The sequence below is a fragment of the Lemur catta genome, chromosome 14, assembly GCF_020740605.2.
Source record: "Lemur catta isolate mLemCat1 chromosome 14, mLemCat1.pri, whole genome shotgun sequence".
In the NCBI taxonomy this organism is placed as follows: Eukaryota; Metazoa; Chordata; class Mammalia; order Primates; family Lemuridae; genus Lemur; species Lemur catta.
Genome location: NC_059141.1, coordinates 65,832,491 through 65,848,367, shown reverse-complemented (window position 1 = coordinate 65,848,367; position 15,877 = coordinate 65,832,491). Strand labels below are relative to the sequence as shown.

General features: G+C 45.1%; 1 protein-coding gene across 2 annotated transcripts; it reads left to right on the top strand.

Moving 5' to 3' along the window:
* The first annotated feature begins 1,245 nt into the window (after positions 1-1,245).
* MSMB (microseminoprotein beta) lies at positions 1,246-14,997 on the top strand. Of its 2 annotated transcripts, none has more exons than XM_045567988.1 (4): positions 1,246-1,262; positions 6,765-6,870; positions 8,837-8,942; positions 14,766-14,997. In XM_045567988.1, exons 1-4 carry the CDS (start codon positions 1,260-1,262, stop codon positions 14,893-14,895), a joined length of 345 nt encoding a protein of 114 aa, XP_045423944.1. In that variant the 5' UTR covers positions 1,246-1,259; the 3' UTR covers positions 14,896-14,997. The 2 variants fall into 2 exon arrangements, with proteins under 2 accessions (XP_045423944.1, XP_045423943.1); XM_045567987.1 differs by lacking the exon at positions 1,246-1,262 and adding an exon at positions 1,353-1,366.
* The last annotated feature ends 880 nt before the right edge of the window (positions 14,998-15,877 follow it).

Sequence of the window (15,877 nt, the reverse complement as noted above, 5' to 3'; positions counted from 1 at the left end):
TGAGCTCTCATCTGTGGGCAGAGGGGCACCCGCAGTGGAATTTTGGACATTGTATCGAGTTGGCAGGGGTACATTTTGGGATAAAATGGTAGTATGGGCTGAATTTTGTCCCCCCGCCCCCGCCCCTGTAATTCATAGGTTGAAGCCCTAGCCTCCACCACCCCAGAATGTGATTGTATTGGAGATAAGGCCTTTAAAGAGGTAATTAAGGTAAAAAGAGATAGGTAGGGTGGACTCTACCCCAACAGGACTAGTGTCTATATAAGAAGAGAGAATCTGGGTGGGGGGAGGGTGCCATGTGAAGAGGCAGCAAGAGGGTGGCCATCTGTGAACTGAGAAGAGAGGCCTCAGAAGAATCCCACCCTCCCCCAACATCTTGATCTTAGATTTCTAGTCTCCAAAACTTTGAGCAAATAAATTTCTTTTGCCTGAGCTATCTAGTTTGTGGTGTTCTGTCATGGCAGCCAGAGCAAACTGATATAAATAGTGAGTCTCTCTGATACATGAGGAGGTTTTGCTCATTGTTGTTCCCCAAAGGCCATCTTGGTCATGAGGAGGGCAAGCAGGGTTAACGAAGCAGATCATTATTGAACAAAGAGAAGGAAGGCTTGCTTGAGGCAATGGGGAGTAAAGACTGAATTTCCAAGATGAGCTTTAGAAAGGTCACCAAGTTGGAGCCCATGTGGCTTGTTAGGGAAACCTGGGGTGTCAAGATGCTACTCTCTGGTGCCCCGGAGGACGGCTGGCCCGTTTCTGCTGTCTCATGCTGGACCCTAAGGGCAGTGCTGCCTGGGCCACAGCCCCAGGCCTGGAGGGCCTGCTGCGCTGATCCACTGGGCTGTTCTTATGCCTTCAGGAAACCCAGGTTCCCCACTTGGCTGTTGTGACTGGCATCCCAAGCCTCCATTTCTTTGTGTGTGAAATAAAATAAAAACATGTCATGTTCCTAGCAATCTACCCAGCTGGGGTAAAAGCTCTGTAAAGAGGAGTGCTCTTCTGCTCTTCCAGATCAAGGGCAAATGCAGATCAAGGGTGGGGACAGGATAAATACATAATTGGGGTGGAGACCTGATTGATGAATAACTATAAATCATCTGAAACCATAGTTTCCTGTTGATAGTCAACCCTTTGTAAACATCCAACGTGTTCTTGGCGTGTTATCTTTCCTAACGACGTTGGATGCGTGGCTGCCCTCTCCAGTATAAAAGTTTGGTGCGACTCCTGGATGTACTTGCCTGGAAGGAGTCCTGCTCATCAGCATGGTAGGTGACTGGTTTCATACATAAAGACCAGAAAAGAAAAGAAGAATAGATATTCCCTATTTTAGTATGCTGTGATGTGTGTTTCCACTGGAGAGGACTTCATGGTAAATATGACCCAGTTATGAATCCTGTGTGTGTTACTTGATTTGATGTGTAGAGTATAGTAAGAGTCTTGAAGCTTGGGAAAACCTTGATGAATTTAGCACTATTTCTATTCTCTAAGATCTAAGTTGCTATTCCTTCCAGTAATTCTGGAATTCAATTAAGTTTCATATATGTCTCTAATTTGGCGGTCTTCTGTGTGAAATTTAAATATAATCTCAGAGCTGCAATTACTGCGTCATTTCACAGTGAGGAAGCCGAGCCTGAGGAAGAGAAGACGCTACCCTGGGGTCTCCCTGCCAGCGTGTGGGGGCTGAGACGGGAACCCAGCCTCCTCCTCTCTAGGCCAGGGGCTCCCAAACTCGGCTGTGCAGTGGAACCACCCAGGGATCTTTGAAAAGTACTGACACCTGGCTCCCACCTCAGACTCTGAGATTTAATTGGTCTGCAGTGAGAATGGGCACCAGGAGTTTTAAAAGCTGCCTGGATGATTTCAATATTTAGCAAAATTGGGGAACCATTTTCCAAGGCCCTTTTTACTCTGTCATGTTGTATTGTGAAAGAATTTTGCTCCAAAATCTATAAAAACCCGTGCAGGCCTCCTTTCTGTCTTTAATTAAAACTTGATCTACTTAAAATATTCTTTGCTAGAGCTAGTAACAGGGAATGAGCTGTGCTGCTCTCCTCAGGGGTACAGAGGTGGAGGGAAGGAAGCAGCCAGCCAGGAGGAGCCAGGAGGAGCCAAGTCAGGTTGGAGGGGTCCTCAGAAGTGGACCCAGGCCTCCTCTGGGCGGTCCTGACACAGAGCTGGGAATGGCAGAGTAACAGTGGCAGAGGCCTCCCGGTCTCCATTCAGACCCTCAGAATGAACTCAGTAAGTGGCAGAGCTGGAGATACCCCTGCCGTGCTTGAGACCCTGAAAACTCCCAACTCTTTTTTTCTTTTTTTTTTTTTTGAGACAGAATCTCGCTCGCTCTGTCACGTCAGCCTACCTCACAGCAACAACCTCAAACTCCTGGGCTCAAGTGATCCTCCTGCCTCAGCCTCCCGAGGAGCTGGGACTACAGGTGCACATGCCACCACACCTGGCTGATTTTTCTATTTTTAGTAGAGACGGGGTCTCCCTGTAGCTCAGGCTGCTCTCAAACTCCTGACATCCAGACCTCAAGCGATCCTCCCGCCTCGGCCTCCCAGAGTGCTAGGATTACAGGCGTGAGCCACCGCGCCCGGCCGACCCCTGACTCTTGATCAGGGAGTAAGGCCCTTCCAGGAGAAGCAACTTATTAAAGAGACACAATTTCTAGGGGCACTGCTAATCTGCTTCACCCCAGGGCTTGCCATGACGCCACACCAGCTGGGAAACCTGCCATGCCTGCACCCAGCAGGGGCTCGTGGCTACTGAGTGCAGGGAGGGAAGGAAGGCAGAGCGGGCGGCAGAACAGAACGCTGCGGGAATGCGAAGGGACTTTGGGACCTCTGCTCAGACCAGCAGCAGCACCATCACCTCGGAGCTTTGGTCTGAAGCCCGATGACCTACTGAAGCAGAATCTACATTTTATTTAGCAAGATCTCCCAGGAATTCCTCTGCACATTAAAGCAGCTCTGGTGTGGATCACTTTTCCTGTGGTTCTCACCTGGGGGACTACGGGTAAACATACCGAGCCACTCACCCTGACTTTCTTCAACGAGCCTAAGACTGTGTGTTATTAAGCTCCCTGGGTATTCCACTGCCCACCCAAATGGGAGAACCCCTATTTTCACAGGGGAGGAAACGGAGAGAGAGCGAGGGCCAAGGGCAGGAGGTAGAGGGTGGGAGGGAGGGACACCGGCAGACTATTTCTGAGGTATTTTCAAGTGGGTAATCTCAAAAAGAAATAATTTGCTCTCCACTGTCGCCATGTTTGGACTCCATCCCCAGTACGTTAAATCTAGTGTGTCTGCCCCCGAGCTGCGGGACAGTTGGGAATTCTGCCCACTCTAGCCCTGGGCTGCAGCCTCGGTCACCAGCAAACTCCCCCATTTCCTGCCTCAGTGAAAGGAGACCCCTAAGATTCCAGGGATCACTACAGTTCCCCAGAAATCCTCTTTCTGCATGAAGAGAGCAGAAATTCTGTCAATGAGGCTGGATTTTTGGGGGGAAAAATTTAGGTTTTCACAATGATTTTGAGCTGAAGATTATGCAAAAGAAGAATGATACAGCAAGTGCAACTCCAAGTCCTGGCGTGAGCTAAATGTATCTAGGTGTTTTTGTTTTTAATTAATTAATTATTTATTTTATTTTTCTTACAGGTTATCCTGCAATTTAAAAAGAAATTTATTTGGACAGGTGTGGTGGCTCACTCCTGTAATCCCAGCACTTTGGGAGGCCAGGGTGGGAGGATCGCCTGAGCCCAGGAGTTTGAGACCAGCCTGGGCAATATAGTGAGACCCCATCTTTTAAAAAAATTTAAAAATTAACTGGGTGTGGTGGCACATGCCTATAGTCCCAGCTACTAGGGAGGCTGAGGTATCAGGATTGCTTGAGCCCAAGGGTTTGAGGCTGCAGTGAACTACAATGACTCCACTGCATCCAGCCTGGGCAACAGAGTGAGGTCCTGTCTCAAAAATAAATTCATTTATTTCTGATTATAAAACTAATACATTTCACTGTAAAAAAAAAAAGGAAATAAGAGGAAAAGCCCAAAGAAGAACGTTGTCATAATCCCGCCACCCAAAAATGGTTAAAATTTGGTAAATAACCTTCAGGGTGTTTCTGAGCATCTTTCTCCACATTATAGGAATCGTGTCACACAAACAATTTTGTAACTTGCTTCTTTTCACAGAATGATACATAGTGATCATTGGCCCATGTCATTTCACCTTCTCCTACTGGCTTCTCAGGTGTTTTTCTGAGTCACCATGTGCTCACCCAGCTCTGTTCTTAGGCATTTTGTTTCTTTCCATTTTTCCCCTGCAGTGATCATCTTTGTGGAGGAGTTTACCCCGGTCTGTGGCCATTCTTAGGATCAAATCTTAGAGGTGAAAAGGTGAAATCAGATGTTGTAAATGGTTTTAAGAATTTTGATAAATACTATCAAATTGCTCATCATAACAATTGTTCCAACATAAGTGATCCTTGTGCATATCACTTCTGATATATGCCTCTATTTCCCTCTGGGTATTTCAAATTAAATCATTATTCTTGTCATCCCATTATGGTTCTATTTTATGTATATAGTTTCATTTCTTTTTTTGTTATAAAAAGATTATTATATGTAGTAGTTACAGTAGTAATATTAGGATAATATTAATAACCATAATTTTATTTTCAGACTGCCCATTATTGGTTGTATTAGTTAGGTTTGGCTAAGTTATGCTGGAGTAACAAATAACCCCCGAAATCTCAAAGGGATAAAATAACCCAGATATATTTCCTGCTTATGCTTTATGTACATTGTGGGTTGGCAGAGGGACTCTCATTCGTTTAGTTACACAGGACTGAAGATGGCAGAGAAGTCAATGTCTTGGGCTATATATTTACATTTCTTTTGTTACCAGTAACTTGAACTTTTTCATGTGTTTAATCATCGTTTCTGTTGAGTATGTGTGTGGGAAATGCCACTTTATTTTCCTTCCATTTTTCTACTAAGATGTTTTTCTGTTGGTACCTAGAAACTCTTCATATAATGATATTGTTCTACAAATTTGATATCTTTTTAGTTTCATTTATATTCATAAAAATTTATATACTCAAATGTATTTTTCTTTTATGCTTGGAATAAGATAAATATTTACCTATATTTTCTGTGATTATCTTATGATCTTATTGTAAAATTTTAACTCTTGAATCCTGTTAGAATTTATTTCATGAGGGGAGTAAAGTAGGCAATTAACTTTGCTTTTTCCTCAAGTAGTCCACAAGTTCTAATACCATTTATCGAATAATCATTCTCCACAGATCTCAGACCATGATCTCTCTGTGTGTGTGTGTATACATATAAATATGTGTATATATATTTATGTATACAAATACTTCCTGGGTTTTTCTATTGTGATCTTGATATTTGTCTTTCTATTCTTATTAACAGTAGTGTACTACTTCCAGTAGCCTCACTTCATAATTAATTTTAGCCATCTTACAGAATAAGTACCCTCACCTTCATTGTCAAAAGACAAAATTACAACACATTTAGTTTAAAGATTATAATTGGCCTTTACTTGCAATTCTAGCATTGGCAACACCTCATACTAGAAAATAGATTGAGTGTGCTAATGAGCTGAGCAGAGGATTGGCTTTATAGACAGAAAAGGGTTGAAGAAAGCAGGCACAGAGAACACGCTTGAGGCTCTGACTCAGGGGGATGGGCAGGACATGGGCAATATATATAACCTGAGCTTTTGTACCCCCATAATAAGCTGAAATAAAAAAAAAAGGAATAGAATGGCTTAAACAGTGCTCAAAAAAAAAAAAGTAAATTGGTCTTTTCAAAGCGACTTTCCATATAAAGGTTAAAGCAGAGGGGACTTCCTTATGCTGGCTAAAGCTGGCTTGTTTAGGGATATGGCTGTTTTCTCTCTCTTTCCTGACTTCTGGGAAGGTCAGATGAGCTATCCAGTCTTGGCTGGAGGCAGGGGACTTGAGCATGAGTCACTCCAGCTCGGTGGCAGGGAACTAGAGCACGAGTGACTTCATTTGGTTTCATCTGCTCGGCCTGGTGCAGGAGCTTGGTGTAAACCAGTGGCCGCCTATAAATTGTATTTAACATCATCTTCCATTTAGAAAGGTTCCTGGAAATTACCATGTTCAGGTTTGTTTATTTATTTAGCTCATCTCAAAAAGATGACAAGAGCAACTGATACTTTTCCTTGTCCTACCGATTCCAGCTAGATTAATTGGTTTGTTCAGGCAGCCACCAAAGATGCTTTTATTATCTGGAAAATGAAGCTCTTAGCCTCACAGTCTGTGTTTATAACCTGGTCCTAACCTCTCTTTCCAGTTATATCTCCAGCTACCCTCGTTAGCTTCATCAGGCTTCCAACTCTATTTTTCTTGCTTTTGTATCTTTGTCAATGTTTTATTCTCTTCATGAAACTCCCTTTCATGCCGTCACTTTTGTCCTTTAAATTCTATATATTCTGCAAAGCAGCTAAATCACCTTATCTGCAAAGGTTTCCTGAGCTTCCTCTGTAATGAAATAGCACAGTGTCATTATTGCTCTGTGACTTTTGACTTTAGCTCTTTTTAGAGTTTATGTTAGTGACTTGTGCAGGTCTTGTTCCCTTGCTAGATTGCCTGAGGGTAGAAGCTCCACCTATATAACCACTTGCCAGAGCCCAGTAGGGATCCTTGTGCAAAACACTCAGTCAAGGATTACCCTGACTTCATTCATCCTCCATGCTGGACCCTTCTTTCCATTGCAGAATGCTCTCCTGGGCAGCCTCCTGGTCTTTGCCACCTTCCTGACTTTGTGCAACGCACAGTGCTATGTCATACTGCCTGAGGGAACTGTAGGTGCTTCACCCAGTGGTAAGTCCTGGTTTTTCAATGTTTACTATGTTGTTGCAACCTGGTAGATGTAACCTGTTGGCAGATGAAAGCCTTTGAATCTATATGAGAAGGAGGGCTAGTAAATTGAGGTACTTCAATCTGTCTTTTATGTAGGCCCATCGTTCTCAACCCTCGCTGTGTGAGGATGCCTAGAAAGCTTTTGAAACTTACCGATGCTCAGGCCCCATGTAAGACCAAGTGAATCACAGTCTCTGGGGTCAGAGCTGCACATTTACAAGCTCCTTGGTTGACTCTCAGGTGCAGACAGTGTTGAGAATGATTGCTTATTCGAAAGCAGTACTTCTGAAACTTTAATATGCATGCCAATCCCCTGGGAATCGTGTTTAAATGCAGGTTTAAACCAGCAGCATCCGCATACCTGGAGGCAGGTGTCGGAGTCTACCCCAGGTATGCAGATGCTGCTGGTCAGCATACCTGGAGGCAGGTGTGGGAGTCTGCCCCAGGTATGCAGATGCTGCTGGTCCTCCAAGCATACTCAGACCACCAAGGATTTAAAGCAGACGTTCCTACCCTTTGTGGAACATTTGAATCACTTGGGGAGCTTTCAGAAAATTTGGTGGCCTGGGCCCCACACCCAGACATCCTGATTTCATTGTTCTGGGGTGGGATCCAGACGTAGATGTTTTTTAAGTACCAAAGATGTTGAGAACCACCAATGCAAAGCAAAGAAAAATGTAGAAGTGACAATTCTAGAATCTAGAGATAATCCAGCGGGGGAAAAAACTTAGCCCTAGGTACCTCTAGGCTCATAATAACTACCAGGTTAAAAAGGAGGGCCCTATTTTTTTTTCTTGAAATGTCTGTTGCAAAATAAGGTCTGGAAGAATATAAGTTTACTGTAAGAAAACATTATCAGTGGCACCAACTGGACAGTACCAGAATTTAGCCATAGGTGAACACAGAAGCACCTTCTTAGACTCTGTAGCGGCAGCTTTTCACTCCGGCGCTTGGTAGTGTAAGGTTCAAGACCGGAGTCTACGGGAGGGGCGGAGCAGCCGAAAGTCAAAGCACCCTCCCGGGTTTTGGCACCAAATGTAAGGTTTTTTGGATTGGCTGGTGCCAGAGAAAAAAGACGAGCAGATTTGAAAGGGATAAGTAAAGAGGCTTTATTGGAGCGCTCCTGGGTGACAGTAAGGGGTCCCAAGAGAGGGCCCCGGGTGAGGTTTTGGGTCCTGGGGGCCGGGGAGAGAGACCCGAGAAGTCGCATCGCCCAGAAGTCTGAGTGGGTTTATATTAGGGTTGGGGGATGGGGGTCTCTTCGGAGGGAAGATTTCTGCAGGAAGAGTGAGGAGTTTCTTTGTTGCAGTTTTAGGGCGGGTATTGAGAAATAGGAGGGGCTGGTGGTATGTGTGAACGCCAGGAACTGAGACCCTTAGCAGGGTAACCATCCAGGTGTGGCTATTTTTTAACTTAGCTGGGCCTTGCAGGCATTGTTCTCGGCAGGCCTCGTGGGCTTCTTTTTCCATTAGGGAGGGGAGGGGGTGCCCACCACCAGCCTTACGGGTAGCACAGGAATAATTACCTGAAACACATAGTGTTTACAGAGAGGGGGAAGGCCAAAGTCTACAGGAGAAAATGGCCTCCTCAGCTAAGTTCCTCCCTGTATTTATTTCCAAGGACACATGCTAAAGGTCAGGGCCGTTTGCTAATTTCTTTAACAGTTTCCCTACAGGTCACCTGTTTTCAGCTGACCTTTGCACACAGCAAACAGGCAGCTTCGGGCAGGCGTTTTCGCCTGACCCTTCTTTCATTTGCTCGCGTTCTTTCCATCATCCATCCTTTCTTCTAGGCCCAGCCCCCACAAGACACCTTCAAACTTGATGAGCTTCTCCCTCTGTGGGAGGGGTGCTGACCGTAGGGGCTGTCCTGACAGGGCTTGTTCCCACCACGTGGCTCACACCGATGGTGCTGTGTGTTGTTGTAGAATGCAAGGACAGTGATGGAGTCACACACCCGTTGAAGGCGGAGTGGAGCACTGGCAACTGTGAGAAGTGCTCTTGCGAAGAAAATGGAATTCACTGTTGCAGCCTGTGAGTCTCAAGCCAATGGTGGCCAACAGGGGGTGTAGCTGCTCTCTGAGGAACAGCCACTCCCTCTTTTAAACTCCCATCCTTCAGGGGGGTTAGTTTACCTTTAATAGACTTTGTTTCTTAGAGCAGTTTTAGATTCACAGCAAAACTGAGCAAAGGTAAAGAGATTTCCCATGAACACCCTGCCCCCACGCACGCACAGCCTCCCCCAGCACCAGCCTCGCCAGCGTTCGTTACAGTGGGTGAGCCTGCACTGACACCTCATTGTCACCCAGAGTGCACAGTTTATGTTAGGGTTCACTCTTGGTGTTGTGGTGATGGGGGTTAGTTTTCAGTTGTATTTCTTTCCTTTTTTTATTGTGGTAAATATACATGACATAAAATTTGTCACGTTAACCATTTTTGAGTGTTCACTTTAGGTGGCATTCACCTTGTTGTACACCTGTCACCACCATCCATCTCTAGAACTTTTTCATCTTGCAAAACTGAAACTCTGTACCCACTAAATAATCATTTCCTCTCCCCACTGCCCCCAGTCCCTGGCAACTACCATTCTATTTTCTTTTCTTTTCTTTTTTTTAGAGATAGAGTCTTGCTCTGTCACCCAGGCTGGAGTGCGGTGGTGTGAGGATCACAGTGCACTGTTACCCTGAACTCCGGGGCTCAAGTGATCCTCTGGCCTTGGCCTCCCAAAACCATTCTGCTCTGTGTCTCTATGAATTTGATGAGATGACTCTAGGTCTTTCATATAAATGGAATCATTTAGTATTTGTCCTTTTGTGACTGGCTCATTTCACTTAGCATGATGTCCTCAAGGTTCATCCATGTTGTAGCGTGTGCCAGAATTTCCTTGCACCATGTGGATAGACCACGTTTTGCTTCTCCATTCATTTGCTGATGAACAGGTGGGTTGCTTTCCCCTCAGTCTTATTTCTTTGAAGTTGGTTCTGAGACTTGATAAGTACCTTTATTCTTAAGTACCTATAGCCATCCATATGGGCTCCTGAAGACAGGAAGGTGTATCCAGTGGTCTGATGCTACTCCAGAGGCCTGGTCATCACTTCAGCCTTGGCCTTGGAGATTTGCAAGAACTGGGCTGGCGTTGAGCACAGGCAGAGGGAATAGATGTGACATGTAAGGGATTCTTGTAGTGTGCCTTGTACTGTAAATCTTATGTTGCTTCACTGCTCAGTTTAGTTCAAGTCAGCCCAAAGGTTGTGCAGATATTTTCTGCTGGGTTGCTCTGAACACCAGAGGTCTAGTACTGTGGTGGATAGAACATGGAGTACCTGTAGTGTGGTCCTAATTTAACTGTTTCTTCCACAGCTATATCTGTGTGCCAGCCACCCCACCCTCAGGGCCCCAAATCCATCTGACTTCTTCACGTCAGCCTTGGCTTGTAGTGTTTGGCAAGAACAAGAGTGGCTTTGATGACAAGAGCATTTCTGTAATGTAGCATTTCCCAAACTTGTCTGGTCCAAACGCATCCGGGAAGCTTGCTGGAATACAGATTCCTGGGCTCCACCCTACAACCTACCCATCAGAATCTGTGGCAGAGGATCCAAGGACTCTGAATTTTAACAAGTGCCTCAGAGAGCCTTATGACAATGCTGGTGAGTAGAGGGCACCAGTGAGCAGAGGACAGAGCTCTTGACTTAAATGAAAACACACGAGTCCTGCTGAAGTTTAAGTGTCTGGAAAGTTCAACCACACTTTTTGAGCAGGCCCGTGCTAAGTGCTTAATGAAACACGAGGCATATAGGACAGGGAGATTTGCTGGCTATCCGGCAGGCTCCTGGGTATTGCGCTGGCCAGAGCACAGGCTATTATAGCTGCATCTTGATTTTGTGGCTCTAGAAATTTGACACTGTCTTTGTTATCAAGTGTCAATGTCACTCTGGAGTGTGATTGTATCCCAGCCAGGTTGAGGGCTGGTGAAGCTTTCCTCCCTCGCATTGGAGCGTGCCTCCGTGCTGGCCAACACATCCATGTCACCCGGGCTAGGCGTCTTCACCCTGTTGGTGCAGCAACCATCCCAGCTGCATCCATATAACCCTCTTCTAAGATTCCCGTGGACCCAGTGTAGAAAAGAGAGCAGGGCTGCTCCTTGCAGTGACATGGGAAGAGCCTCAATACTGGAGTCAGAGTAACTTGAGTCTGAATATCCATTCCCTTGTAGAGTAGCTGTGTGACCCTGAGTAAGTTTCTGGATCTCTCGGAGCCTGTTTCCTTGTTGTGTAATAGGGATAATCAGGTGGTTATGAGAATTAAATGGAATTCTGCATATAAAGTCATCAACCCAACAAGTACTTGATGCCTTCTTTGTGCCAGTTCTGTGTCCCTGGAGCCTGGGGCAGACCCTGTCACCTGATCAGGGCTCAAGGTGTCCTCTCCCTCTCCCTCTTCCCTTCCGTGTTGCCTATCCCATTTGGCACACTGCTCCCCATGGGGGAATGAACCAACTCCTTTCCTGGAACTGCCTCATCTCCTACCAAGTTTGTTTTTCCCATGAATTTTTTTTCTTTTGCCATAGCAAAGTAGAGATTTTGATTAAACTTTCTCTAAGAGAATTTTTTGGACTCATTGCATCCTCTATGGGACATTGCCCAAATCTCAAGGTGCTCACTGGCGGTGAAGAGGCTCTTGGCTCCTGGGCAGTGGCATGGGGACATCCTGGCCTCTGCACTGCCCAACCTGAAGCTGGCTCCCTGACTGCGGCCAGGGGCCACGGTCACCCAGCCACTGGCTCCAGGCACCTGGATGCCCGAGGTTTGTAGTTTTCCATCTTATTCTCTTTTAACTGCTCCACCTACAGAGCTAGGTCTGGTTTGAATTGAAATTAGCATCTGGTAATACTCCCTTTGCGGTAGCAACTTGTACTTGCACACCGACTGCGAGTTACACAGTTTCATTTCCTACCAAAAACTTCTAAAAGAATCGATATCTCTTTAATAACAATCACTTTATTTTTGAGCATTTTTAATTGTAGTAACATATATATTACATAAAATTTGCCAATTTAGTCATTTTAAAGTGTACGATTTGGTGGCATTAAGTAAATTCACAATATTGTGCAACCATCACCACTATTTCCAAAACTTTTTTTTTTTTTTTTTGAGACAGAATCTTGCTCTGTTGCCTGGGCTAGAGTGCTGTGGTGTCAGCCTAGCTCACAGCAACCTCAAACTCCTGGGCTCAAGCGATCCTCCTGCCTCAGCCTCCCGAGTAGCTGGGACTACAGGCATGCGCCACCATGCCTGGCTAATTTTTTCTATGTATATTTTTAGTTGTCCAGCTAATTTCTTTCTGTTTTTAGTAGAGACAGGGTCTCGCTCTTGCTCAGGCTATTTCCAAAACTTTTAATGGAACTTTAAGTTCCTAAACTGAAACTGTCTATCCATTAAGTAATAACTTTCATTCTCCCTCCCTTCAGCCCCTGGTAACTTCTAATCTACTTTCTGTCTCTATGAATTTGCCTACTCTAAATATTTCATATAAATACAATCACACAATGTTTGTCTTTCTGTGTCTGGCTTATTTCACTCAGCGTGTTTTCAAGGTTTATCCATGTTGCAGCATCTATCACTACTTCATTCCTTTTTAACACCTGGATTATAATATTCCATGATACAGCTATCCTACATTTTGCTTATGCATTCATATGCTGATGGACATTCAGGTTGCTTCCATCTTTTGGCTATACTGAATAATGCTGCTATGAACATGGGCATGCAAGTATATTTAAGTCCCTGCTGTCAATTCCTTTGGGGTGTACACCTGGAAGGAGAATTGCTGGGTCATATGGTAACTCTTTGTTAACCTTTTGAGGAACTGTCAAGCTGTTTTCTATAGCAGCTGCACCATTTTACATTTCTACCAGCAAATAACCATTTTTAAATATTAAAAGTTTTAAATTACATTTTCCCTAATTTTCTAAGTAAAACATTAATTACAGAACTATTGGAAAGTATAGGAAAAAAGAAAAAACTGTCTTATAATCCCAGCTGCCAAAAGGTAATAATAGTTAACATTTTATCATAATTTCTTTCTGTCTCTTTTCTACACCTTTCTTTTCTTTTACATAGTAAATATCAAACTTTATGTTGCAATTTTGTAGTCTGATTTTTCCACTTAGTATTTCAGCATTAGGACTACTTCATCTCATTAAAACTCTTTGAAATATTTTTCTTCACTGCAACTTAACCACTCCTTGGTCTCAAAAAGATTTAAAGCAAAGTCGTAGTGTTGAAGGCACAATTTAGTGTTTGCTTCTGTTCGTAGGACCATGATCCTGAGAGTTTGCCCTGTAACTGGTTGCCTCTGTTCAGTGCTGAACGCCCTGGTCTTGCTGGCCATGAACAGAGTTTCTTGTTATTCTCTCCCCTTGTACCACCCAGGGTTGCAAATTCAGGTGTCCTGGGAGCCAAGTAGTTAGGATAGAAGAATGACACTGGGTGAGGATGGCTTTGGGAAGAGGACTGACATGTATATCCTCTTTAGTTAAAATAAAAGTCAAGGGCTACCTTTGGAAGGAAACATAGTCACAAAGGGCTTTGGGAATGGCTGCTTCTGTGTGTACTTTGGGCAGGGCCAATTTATTTATTTATTTATTTTTTGAGACAGAGTCTCACTTTGTTGCCCGGGCTAGAGTGAGTGCCGTGGCATCAGCCTAGCTCACAGCAACCTCAGACTCCTGGGCTTAAGCGATCCTACTGCCTCAGCCTCCCGAGTAGCTGGGACTACAGGCATGAGCCACCATGCCCGGCTAATTTTTTTGTATATATATTTTTAGTTGGCCAGATAATTTCTTTCTATTTTTAGTAGAGACGGGGTCTCACTCTTGCTCAGGCTGGTCTCGAACTCCTGACCTCGACCGATCCACCCGCCTCAGCCTCCCAGAGCTAGGATTACAGGCGTGAGCCACCGCGCCCGGCCGGCAGGGCCAATTTAAATGTGGGGCCTAGCTGGGCACGGTGACTCACGCCTGTAATCCTAGCACTCCGGGAGGCCAAGGCAGGTGGATAGCTTGTGCTCAGGAGTTCGAGATCAACCAGAGCAAGAGCAAGACCCCGTCTTGACTAAAAATAGAAATATTAGCCAGGCATCGTGGTGCATGCTTGTAGTCCCAGCTACTCGGGAGTCTGAGGCAGGAGGATGCCTTGAGCCCAGGAGTTTGAGGTTGCAGTGGGCTAAGATGATACCACTGCACTCTAGCCAGGGCAACAGAGTGAGACTCTGTCCCCCAAATAAATAAATAAATAAATAAATCTGGGGCCTATCAATGGGCCTCAAGGGGACAATGAACCCTAAAATTACACCACTGAACATGTAGGTGGATTTTCCTGGGGAGGTTGTCCCTGGTTTTTATCAGCTTCTCCCTGGACTACATGATCCTTGGCCTGGATGACCCTTTGCTCTTGTTAGTTGAGACAGCTCCTCTTCCTACAGGCCTTCACGCCAGGCCTGGGACAACTGTTCCCTTCCACATTCTAGCAACAATACTGCTGGCCATTTCCTGAATAGGGAGGATGAGAAGAGCCAGGCTGGAACAAGATGCTCAGCCACAAAGTAGCTTAGACCTGCCCCTGGGCCTGCCAGAACTTACGGCTGTCCTTCTCTGTGTGCAGGATGGAATGTAGGTCCAATGTTAGGGGTGGTCTATATGACTATAGGGTACAGACAGCATTTTGGGGCTTCTAGCCAAGGAATGCCCTTAAGTTGGTGAGGGGCATCCTAGCCAGATGGAGTGTGGGCTGCTCCCTGCACAAAGCTAACCTTGGGGAGGAGTTCCTTCTAACAAGCCTGATTTTGTCTCAATGACAGCGTTTCTAAACCTGTGAAATATGATGAAAGCAAGTGCGAGAAAATCTTCCACCAGGAGACCTGCAGCTTTACGGTGGTGGAGAAGGATAATCCTGCAAAGACCTGTGATGTCAATGGATGGACAATGTAATGTGCTTCCAGTGGGCCCAGGGCTCCCAGGCCCGGCCATATTCTCCCATGGCTTCAAATAGTCTATAATTGTGTAGCCCTACTATCAGTAAAAAAGCTTTTGAGCAAACACTTGAATATGTGTATACTTTTAATTTATAAATTATGTATGCATTGACTTAAGGTACATTATAAAGCGTACAAATGTTTAAAAACGGAGACAAAAAATAAATATGAATAAAAGTTACACTATTTTTCCTACACTCTAAGAGGTCCCCCTACTCAGGGGACCACTGCCACCTCTGCCTTTTTTGATATATCTGTGCTCTGCTGCCTGTGTCCTGCTGTCTGGTGCACAATGAAAAAAGTTAAGTGTGCCTTCAAGATGAAATGAGATCCCTTCTTTTCTTTGAGGTGTTCATGTTTACCTTTTCCTCCTCTTCTTCACAGGTGTCCTCTATGCCGTGTTTCCCACATTCCTCTGTGTTTGCCTGAGGTCAGAGCAAGTTAGAGCAGAGCAGCCTGAAGAAGGGCCCCTGAGGCCACATGCAGCCCCACAGGGAATTAAAAGCCCAGGTCTCTGCCTTGTTGGGGAATGGCCTGGTGGAAGGCCTCAGTATCAGTTATCTACTGCTGTACGCAGACCACCCAAAACTTAGTGACTTTAAACAGTGACAATATCCATTCTCTTTTCACAGTGTCTGTGTTAGAGAACATTTGTTCAATCAGCACTATATCCTGCTGGAGGTGGTGTCCAAGGCTGCCTTTCTCATGGGGCTTTTGTGGCCTCACTCCCCACAACAGCTCCCCTCACACTCACAGGCTACAGCTGTTCTCTTAGCTTCTGTGTCTCCTGTTGTTTTCTGCTGAGGTTGCCTTGCCTCTTGTAGGAGTCACTCTTGAGTGGGATCCATAAAACCCTACACTGATCATTTCCTTTGCTGGGAAATGTGGAGAAACAGCTGGCACAGAGTATGGGGGACCTCTGTCAAACTGAGGCAGAA